General features: G+C 38.1%; 2 protein-coding genes across 3 annotated transcripts; one reads left to right on the top strand and one right to left on the bottom strand.

Annotated features, from left to right (window-relative positions):
- The first annotated feature begins 533 nt into the window (after positions 1-533).
- On the top strand, positions 534-5044 carry LOC101267142 (uncharacterized). Of its 2 annotated transcripts, none has more exons than XM_010326086.4 (6): positions 534-1151; positions 3382-3532; positions 3637-3921; positions 4004-4175; positions 4440-4518; positions 4602-5044. In XM_010326086.4, exons 1-6 carry the CDS (start codon positions 622-624, stop codon positions 4798-4800), a joined length of 1416 nt encoding a protein of 471 aa, XP_010324388.2. In that variant the 5' UTR covers positions 534-621; the 3' UTR covers positions 4801-5044. The 2 variants fall into 2 exon arrangements, with proteins under 2 accessions (XP_010324388.2, XP_004244269.2); XM_004244221.5 differs by lacking the exon at positions 534-1151 and adding an exon at positions 1854-2454.
- A 129-nt stretch (positions 5045-5173) lies between these two features.
- LOC101267427 (alpha-1,2-mannosyltransferase ALG9) lies at positions 5174-10238 on the bottom strand. The gene is made up of 10 exons (XM_004244222.5): positions 9838-10238; positions 9119-9206; positions 8835-8994; positions 8346-8563; positions 7729-8024; positions 7099-7213; positions 6882-7020; positions 5926-6122; positions 5724-5813; positions 5174-5641 (listed from the first exon to the last, which is right to left on the bottom strand). Exons 1-10 carry the CDS (start codon positions 10110-10112, stop codon positions 5510-5512), a joined length of 1710 nt encoding a protein of 569 aa, XP_004244270.2. The 5' UTR covers positions 10113-10238; the 3' UTR covers positions 5174-5509.
- Between the last annotated feature and the right edge of the window lie 201 nt (positions 10239-10439).

Raw genomic sequence — 10439 nt, 5'->3', positions numbered from 1 at the left:
GAAAGAACAACAATTTTTTCCTAATATGCACTTATTTAATTCTAAAAAAAATTCTAGTACTACTAACTTGTAATACATGCTTTTGGGAACCAGAAAATACATTTATTATACTTAGGGAGTTGCATAATCTTTTTATTTAACGGTAAAATTATAACTAACATATGATGATTATTGTTGCTTAATATGTGTGCCACTTTTAAAGTAGACAATAAAAATAGAGACATAAAGTTTTAAATAAACACCACCCAATCTAAACCCGTCGTAAAATAGGAGAACACTATACTATCTATTCACCTTCTATCTTGATTCAAAATAATATTTATTGAAATTACATCGTGTCTCATTTAATCACGTTCCCTAATACATTTCACCAAACAAAATTATATTGGGTGAAACACATTTTTAAAATTGAAGATGGGTGAAGTAATTTTCTAAAACCAGGTGACATTTTTGTAAAAATAGTTTTTCTTTTAACACTTTTTTTGTTAAATGAAAATGATAAATATGTATCATTTGTTATACCACAAATATATACACGAGATACACTTTTCCGCCAACTAAAAGATACACTTTGTTGCTAGCCGTTCTCTTCAAACTCTGCAATATTGATTCTGTTCATCAATGGCTTCAAAGTTCAATCCTCCCCAATATCTCGTATCTCCTCCAAGAACTGAACTTTACTTTCCCCAATACCCAAAACCCTTCATTTCTCCTCCTACAACTCACATTCCAGATCCAAAACTTGTTATTAATGGTGGGTCTACACTCTCTGGACATGTCACTATTAATGGGTCCAAGAACTCAGCTTTACCTATTCTAGCAGCAACCATTTGCTGTTCTGGATCTTCGAAGCTTAAAAATGTACCCTGTTTGTCTGATACTTCAACAATGGCTTCAATTTTGAAGTCTTTGGGTGCTCGGGTTACGAGTTTTGATGGAGATATTGTGGTTAATACAGATGGGATCGTGTCTGTAGAGCCTGATTTGAGTGATATTGGAAAAATCAGAGGTGGGTTTTTTGTATTAGGGCCATTACTGGCTAGATTTGGTGAAGCTATTGTTGGGTTACCCGGTGGATGTGACATTGGGGCCCGACCCGTTGATCTTTATATTCATGGTCTTCGTGCTCTTGGTGCAACAGTTGAGTTGAGGTTAGTGACTTTTCTAATATTTTTCATTTACTAACTAAAAGGAGAAATGTAGATGTCACGGTGAGGAGGCGTGAGAGGTTGACAATGATGGGATATTAGGAGAGGTAGAGAAATGTAGATGTCTCGGTGAGGAGGCGTGAGAGGTTGACAATGATGAGCATTAGGAGATGTAGAGAGGCACGTCGAAGAAGCTATCAAAGACGAATAGGAAATTTCCGTACTTAAAGAGTGATCAATCAACAATTTTTGCTCGAAAAGATCTATCATGAGCACTTGAGAGGCTAGCTAGGAATGTGTATATCTTCACCTCTCATAGCTTGAGGGGAGTGTTACTTGATATATGTACAAAAGGAAACTACCTAGGTAGTTTCCATGTATTATGATTAACTAGTTCACGACGAAGAATATTCATGATATTCGGAAAGATTTATATGCGTTAACTCTAGTCTCAAAATGCAGAGTTAGTTATTTAACTAACGCTGCTAAGTTCCTAAGTTAGATGGTTAAACCCGCATCAGATAATACACAAATTTTCTCATAACTTGTACAGGTATTAGTTATACGGATTTCTAAATTGCAAAAAAGGAACTTTGCGTTAATTTTGTATTTTTGAGTAACTTATGTAGAAATTAGTACATGAATAGTTACCAAATTATTGGTTATCAAAGGACCCTACATGAATGCAATAATGCACTGATCACATGGAAGTAACATGAAAACCTGAAGATAATGTACAATGACAATAATTCATAGGCATTCTCTTCAAACTTCAACTCCTCAATATCCCAGATTTTCTTTTTTTCTGTTTTAGTTCAATGGGTACATTTTGTTTCTGTTCATCAATGACTTCAAAGTTCAATGTTCCCCAAGTTCTTCCACCTTTAGACCCTAAACTTGTTGTAAATGGTGGGTCTACACTCTCTGGTCATGTCACTGTTAGTGGCTCCAAGAACTCAGCTTTACCTATTCTTGCTGCAACCCTTTGCTGTTCTGGATCTTCAAACCTTAAAAATGTACCCTGTTTATCAGATACTAGAACAATGGCTTCAATCTTGGAGTCTTTGGGTGCTCAAGTTATGAGTTGTGGTGGTGATTTGGTGGTTAACACCGATGGAATTGTGTCTGTAGAGCCTGATTTGAGTTATATTGGGAAACTTAGAGGTGGGTTTTTCGTGATAGGGCCATTACTGGCTAAATTTGGTGAGGCTACTGTCGGGTTACCCGGTGGGTGTGACATTGGGGCCCGACCCGTTGATTTTTACATTCATGGTCTACGTGCTCTTGGTGCTACGGTTGAGTTGAGGTCAGTGAACATCATTCGAGTGAATTTCTATTCCTTTTCCGCATACTAACTAAAAGTAGACTGTAGATGTCTCAGTGAGGTGGTGTGAGAGGTTGACAATGACGAGCATTAGGAGTGACAGGGGCAAGCCGAAGAAGCAGTGGGGGAAAGTGATTAGACATGAAATGATGCATCTTGAGTTTACCGAGGACTTGACCTTAGATATGAGGTTTGGAGGCTGGGGAGTAGGTTAGAAGGTTAATTTGCTAGTTGAAAGTTCTCTTGCTTTTCTGCGGGATAAGATTATCGATAGTAGTACTACTCTCGTAGTTTTGCTCTTCGAGTTCGATTATCACCTCTATTTTTTGTGCTTCGGTTATTGTATTATTTTGTAGTCATTACTATTTTTTCCTCCATGTTGTGTGCGTCTCCCATTTTACATCATTTTGTTGTTGTTACTTTTCTCATTTCAGTAGTCCCTTTTTTCAAGTTGCTTGAAATGTTTTATTTTAAGCTGAGGGTCTATTGGAAACTCTCTATCTTTACGAGGTAGGGGTAAGGTCGGTGTACACTCTATCCTTCCCAGACCACACTTGTAGGATTACACTGGCTATGTTGTTGTTTTGTTGTTACTAACAGGGGTAGGTGAATTTTGTGAATATCTCGTCTAAAAGTTGTAGCTATTAGACACACTTTTAGTTATATATATGATTACTAGTTACCACAGTAGAAAGGTCCAACTAGGGACTGAGATTGGAACCCGTGACACTATTATTTGAAACTGTACTATCCCCCTTGAGGACGATTACAAAACTCAACGAGGATCTCCCGTTAACCTTTTTTGACATGGTATTATCTCCATTGCCTCCAATTTTGGCTGAGGCGGTACTGATAGCAAGTGAGTGAGTTCATAAAATAAGTAGTGACTAACTTTTTGAGTCCACATAGGGATGGAAAAGTGCAAGCACATGTATCAAATGGTAAAGGTTTGACTGGTGCAAGCTTCCGACTTGGCTACCCCAGTGTGGGTGCTACAGAAACTCTTATGATGGCGGCGTGTATGGCTGAGGGAAAAACTGTAATCTCAAATGCAGCTCAAGTATGAAAGTGTATTGTCTTTTCAACTTCTATGATATTTCCTTGAAGTGCCTATTTGATAAATCTACAATCTTTTTGTACTAACCCTCAATATGTACCACATAGGAACCAGAGATTATTGACCTTGCTGGCTTTCTAACAAATTGCGGAGCAGTTGTGGAAGGAGCAGGAACAGACACACTCTATATTACTGGAAGGAGAAAGTTGTATGGTTGCGAGTATAGCATAATGCCAGACAGGATTGAAGTCGGCACCTACATGTTGGCTGCTGCAATTACTCGATCGTGTATCTCAATTTCACCTGTGCCCCACAGCAATTTAACTTGTTTACTAGACAAGCTTTCAGGGGCTGGTTGCAAAATATTACAGCTCAGTGATGACACTTTGGTGGTATACTAAATGTAGCTAATCTCTTGCTTTTCTTCCATTTCGTGCACTGAGTTCTTATGGTTATTGTGGTTCACGAGATCAGCTTTCAGCAGTACCTCGGATGATTGGAGATGATTTGCGGGGGTTCAATATCAAAACAAATCCATTTCCAGGATTTCCAACAGATCTCCAGCCACTGACAATGGCGTTGCTATCAACGTGCAAGGGTGTCAGCGTCATTGAGGAATCTGTCTTTGAAAATCGTATGAGTCATGGTATGTGATGACTTTTAGTTGTTCGTCTACAGTCTAGTTTCTTTCCAAAATCTCCTACATAGCTTGTGTTTGACATTTATCCACATAGAAGTTATTCTACAAATATGGATTACTATAATTTTTTAATTAGTCGACATCAACTTAAGTCTCACACAATTGCTAAAGAATATCTGGTCAGAATGCCTACAGAACTGTTTGCTATTTTTTCGACAGATAATTGTAACGATTTTTCTTTCAAAGGTTTCATTATCTTCTTTTGTGCAGTAACTGAGCTGCAGAAATTTGGAGCTAATATTCAGGTCTCTGGAAGCAGAGCAACTGTTTATGGGAAGGGAAAGGCAAGGTACGTTTATAGTTCTTGCTTGATTTCCTCATGTTCTATACAAACTATATCGCGTATTGATGTTGTTATGTATCTTCTGCTAGTCCACTCCGCGGTTCTCAGGTCAACGCAACTGATTTGCGTGGGGGAATGTCATTGGTTTTGGCTGGTCTGGCTGCTGAAGGAATTACTGAAATCAGTGGAATCTCCCATGTTGATAGGGGTTATGAAAATTTGGAAATGAAACTTCAAGGTCTCGGTGCCAACGTCATAAGGACGACAACAACAACATTCCCCGTGTAATCCCACCAGGTGAGGTCTGGAAAAGATAATGTGTATAACTTCCGGGTTTACTCGTGTAGGACTTATAAGTAAAGATCGAAGAGCAAGCTTGAAGAATAGCTGGGGATGTTGAAACTGTGAGATTATTCATTGCATTTCGCAATAGCCAAATTTTGCAGCTTTAGACAAGGCTCATTTGTCGATTTCTATAATCAGCTTAATTGTCACTAAACATAGTAATTCATAACTACTTTGATTTGCCCAAGAGTCTTTCGGAAACAACTTCTCCACTTTTACCAGATAGGGGTAAGATTTGTTTCCATTCTACCCTACTACACGGCAATTTAGGTGAGATACACTTGAATTGATTTGTATATGCTACGAAGGACACATGTTCACTTAACTTTTTACAACTTTGAGCATATATAGTAACTGGAACCAAATTAAACTGATACATTTTCAACAATGCCAATAAGAGACTTCGACTATTTGCTTCCTAATCAAAATTTAAACACCCATCTGTGTAATCTACACCAACAAAAATGTAATGCAAAATCTGACTTCCAAAATTAATGGAAGATCCAATAACTTACTTAATTCAACTTGCTACTCTCGAAAGTGTAGGCAGTTTCAGACTACAAAAACTAAACTAGTCAACATTAGCGTAGTACTATACCCGAGAGAGTTAAAAGCTGCTGGACAACAGAAAATTCAGCGTGTACATCTGCGATCACTTTTGTATTCTCCTGAGTAATCTGTATTGGCCAAAGACATTCTTCTGCTGCCATTGATTTGGAATAAAGAATGACCGATGCAATGGAGGTGATAGTTCCCTGTCCAGGTATGGAAGTGCTGCAACAATCTGTACGCAAAACTCTTACAAGTTAATAACATGAAGCAGAGGGAGGGAGAGAGGGATGAGCTTATGATCATGAGCCATGTACCTCCCATGTAGACATGTCACTCCCTCGCGTAGGATAAGGACGTTGAAGTTGCAGCTCTATCAGCAATGTGCATTGCTCAGGATCCTTAAGCTATAACATTATTAGCAAAAGAAGCTGAGTGTCATCTCATAGTTGAATACATTGCGCACTTAAAAAAAAATGAGACTCTTTCTGGTTAAACATTACAGGAGAGTCTGCTTACATATTGCCTCTCTGATGCCTTGTTCTTATTATTGAAGTAAGATGGTGCCGCCGAGGTCCCACCCAAGCTAGAATTGAACGGGATTGGGAGAAGGCCTGTGAATCCATCATCCAGCCATCGAACTTGGCTCACATAATCAGGAATGAAGAAGGAAGAAGGGAACCGGTGCCACTCACTACCAACGCAAAGGACAGAACCTGAACCAACATGGGGAAGTTCAAAATATACATGGGGAAATGGATACTGCATGCAACTTTCAGAACATGAAAAGATGATGTTACATCCAGCTTCATATGCTAAACAAAGCACCAGAAATGCACCCATCTAGCAAGAACAGAATAAATGGAGAAGCAAGAAACATAGCAGTAGCTGTAAAATGGGGGGAAAATCACATACGGATGTCCCGAGGAAACTTTTTGCTCACATTTGACAAATGCTCATATTTTTTTTGTGATAATGGAACCAAAACAACAAATGCTCATACTATAGGGCGTTAATCTAAAGACCAGATAAATGGAGAACCACATGGTAACAGCAAATCAACGTCTCATATCTCGACCTGACACCTATTTATTCCCATGTCTATCTAGGTTCAAATAATTAAATCAGGTATTTTCACTTTCAAGTTTCAACCCTATGCAATAAAATCACATCTTCGGCTCCAAAAAATCAGATTTACAAGAGAAATCGTTTCACCTTCTCGGTTATCCAGTATTGGCAAAAGTTACTGGATAAAATTACTCTTTACAACAAAACTAAAGTTCCAATAAAAAATTATATGGTCCTTTTAATCCGACAAGTATCTTAATGCCGAGATCATACAATGAATGTCATCCTATGAAGAAAGACTAATTCATGCATCAAGATTGATACACCATTCATCAAAGCTAAAAGTACTGAAGATGAACATTTAACAAGCATATAATCAACTTGCCATTAAACAGGCTAATCCTCACCTGGTCCAGCGTCATCATGGTAGTCCAAATGCTTGTATATCTCAATAGGAGCTGAATAACCATTAATAAGTGAAAATGTCCGAGCGTGGGAGACACAAAGAATCAAACCAAGAGCTAGAGGTCTGAGAATTTTCGCTATCTGCAAAAGCAAAGCAAGTGAAAACTATAGGCACTATTATTGAAGCTTGGCAAGTTCTCTTTGGACATAGGGAACTACCTTAACTAGAGTGGATGTACCGTTGGGATTGTACTTATCCCTGAACAGATCAGGAAAGCTCTCAATCACAGCAGAAGCAGCAACACAGATAAGTGGATATATTGGGTACAGAAATCTGCACAGGCAGTAAACAATGAGTTGCTACATCAGATTTTATTTGTAATTCATGTTACTTTCAATCTCAGATGCAGTAGAACATAGCTCATGTCTCTTGGCTACAGAAATGACTTTGACCAAGGAGTCCTGTCATGAGTCTAAGTTATTTTAGCAATGACACTAGCATCTTCCACGCAATTATCATTTCTGGTCAAAAATAAAAAGATAATAGGTGGATTCCAGACAACTAGGAGAGACATAAAAATTCCAGATGGGATCGAGTTTCAGTTTAGCACTGCAAAAAAAGATATCTGAAGAAGACAACTACAGCTTCACTGTTACTAAATAAGGATTTTAGTAGAGCATGTTGACCAAATATCTTTCCAGCTAGCACACTTGTCATAGACGAGCCACTATAAAGGTCTTTTTGGGTTGAGCTCAGAAAATCAGGACTTTCAGCATAATATTTAAGTAGACATATATATGATATCTATATATTGTCGTGACAAGAAGAAAAACTGAAAGAGGATTAACCTTTCTTCTTTGTGTGGCTGTAAGGACATAAAGGCGATCCAGAGATAGACAGGTGAAACAACAATGAGCAACTCAGGAGCATACTTCTTCTTAGCAACGGGTAGTATTGCTAAGAACAGTAGAGCAAACACAAAACAGAGGTTGAAATTGTTAAAGCCATTCCTCAAATAAAATGATGCCCCTTCAGTACCATAGAGATGACTTTCACCACCCCCTAAAACATTGTACACCAGCAAGTTGATAACAGAGGATGTCCACTTCTTATAGTAGTCGTAGTCAACAAGAACTGAGAGTACCTAGAACAATTTGTACACCAAGTCAAGTCATCAGGTGTTCCAGATAGGAAAAAAGCATGTGAGCAGCACTAAAACAGATAAAGCCTATTACGTTAAGTGATTTGAAATTTCGATATAGGACGACGGACTTGCATATCGAATTTTAGCAAAATGAACATTTGGTAGATGATCTCTTTGCATTACGGTAAGTATGAATAACTCTATACAATGGAAATTCAATACTTACTTTTTGTTCCCCTAAAAGGGAACTTCCCAAATTTTAAGCTTGATGCATGAAAACTCAACACAGCAGAAAACTTAATATGATATGATCAAACTTACCATAAGGACGATAGAAGTGACAACACCTGTAAGAAACACAGGTTTGAAGCTTTTAACCAGTGAGTAAATTGTCAGTGGAAGAAAAGCAAGGATCGAAAACGGCCAGCCCAGAATCACTCCAGTGGCAGCAACAGAAACTGCCATGGCAGGCTTATTAAATAGAAATAGTGCTGAAGAAAGAGACATGGCATACATTGAGAATGAACTCGGAAGGAAACCTGCGTAAAGGACACGTAACAGGCATTAGTATTATGAGAAAGTTGACACAGGGCATTGACAAACAACATTAAGGAGTCACCCACACATATCTAGATCACATAGTATGCATGCACAGAGAATACAGCTGAAATTTAAAAAATCATTAAATTGCTCACCACTGGTAAATAAAAACCTCAAATATAGTTTACTGAAAGTAACACACTCGTGCTTCATTAATTGTTTACCACCAACAAAGAAAAACCTCACACATAGTTTAGTGAGAAAACATACTCGTGCTGGCAAAGAAACAACCACTTGCTAAGCATAGCATTGCGAGTGCATATGATGCAAGACGCTTTCCATATTTACGGGAAAGGGCTACAACTAGAGCAGCATCACTGATGACAGACAGCCCTGCAAGAAAAATTCTCACAGCATAAAATACTTTCACCTGTCATGTTGAAAAATGGAGAAATTAGAGAATAAATAACTGAAATGAGTAATTATGATGTTATTATTCTTTCATATCAGTGAGTAATGATGAGTAATTTTGTGGAAATAAAAACAATATTCACCTTTTCCTCTCCAAACCACCAAGCAGCAGGCCAACCCACCAGTTTGTGAAGCAGAATATACAGATACGACCGCAAGGCAAACTGCGAACTGCAAAGACAAGTAATCGGCCTTTGTAAAGTATTATCATAACAAGCTGAACTCTAGTAACTAAAAGGGAATCATACTAATATCATCAACCAGTCAACTGTACTTCAATCCAAAACAAAATTCAGGTTTGCTATAAGATTCCTTGATAACCATTCCTCTCTATATGACCCTAAATTATTCCACTACCAGTTTTTGCTAATAAATATTCATCTAATAAAGCCGGATTCTCTAGATCACACACATACCCCAACACTGGTACACAAGTCTATGACCAAATTAGAGGACCCTCGTCAATCGTCGACCTAATGTACATGCAACAACAATGACTAAACCTTAACCTCAACTAGTTGATATCCTCTCTATGAATAGTTGGCAGCCAAATCTCAAACTATATGTCTAGGCATATGTACCGAAGGAGGAAGCTACAAGTGAAGTCCAGGATAGTTACATATTTAGATTGCAAATAAGGATTAGTGACTTAATACTGCATCAACTTTGTCTAATGGAGCAAAAAATTGATCATTTTAGGGGAAATTAAACCAAATCTTACACATCAGCTAAGAAAAAATCATTCCAAAGCAATATTTGACAATGCTATCATTGTATAGTAAAGAATTGAAGATGGTGAAACCTGTATTCCCAAGTTTGGAAACCAGACTTGTAAAGCAAGTAGTGAAGAGGCTCCCAGTAATTGAACACCTCGTCACAATCGTGAATAATATTTGACGTAGCGCTCATGTGCCTCAACATCCCTAGGCAAAGCAACGGCAGAAGCCAACCTAGTCCTCTATCGACGCCTTCATTTTCACCGTCCGATCTCTCCGGCTTATCCACCTTTGTATACGCCGGAGATGACGCCGTCTCCGGAGGATCCGACGTCCAAGCTCGTCTCTGCCTCGTCGCCATAGCTATTTCACTGCTTAGCTTCCCTTTTTCTTCTGTGTTTCAATTTTGTATTTTCTTCTCTACATTTGGCGGAGCGGTTCTTTTGCAGTTGAAAGGACTTTCCGGTTGATTTGAACCGGTTGTGAGAATCCGGTTCAGAGAGATCCTTTGCTTCTTCTTAAAGTTTAAAAGAAAATGATAACTATGGTCCCTTATGTTTAGAAGTAAGTTCAAAATGATACATTAAAAATATTTTTGTGTAGATTTGGTCCTTTTTATGTTTGCTAAAAGCCAGTATATTTGTCTCCGTCAGATATCAACAAACTTTGATTGTTAAATTTTTTGGAA

Source organism: Solanum lycopersicum, chromosome 7, assembly GCF_036512215.1.
Source record: "Solanum lycopersicum chromosome 7, SLM_r2.1".
Classification (NCBI taxonomy): domain Eukaryota; kingdom Viridiplantae; phylum Streptophyta; class Magnoliopsida; order Solanales; family Solanaceae; genus Solanum; species Solanum lycopersicum.
Note: the sequence above shows the minus strand (reverse complement) of the source record. Positions and strands in the feature narration are given on the sequence as shown.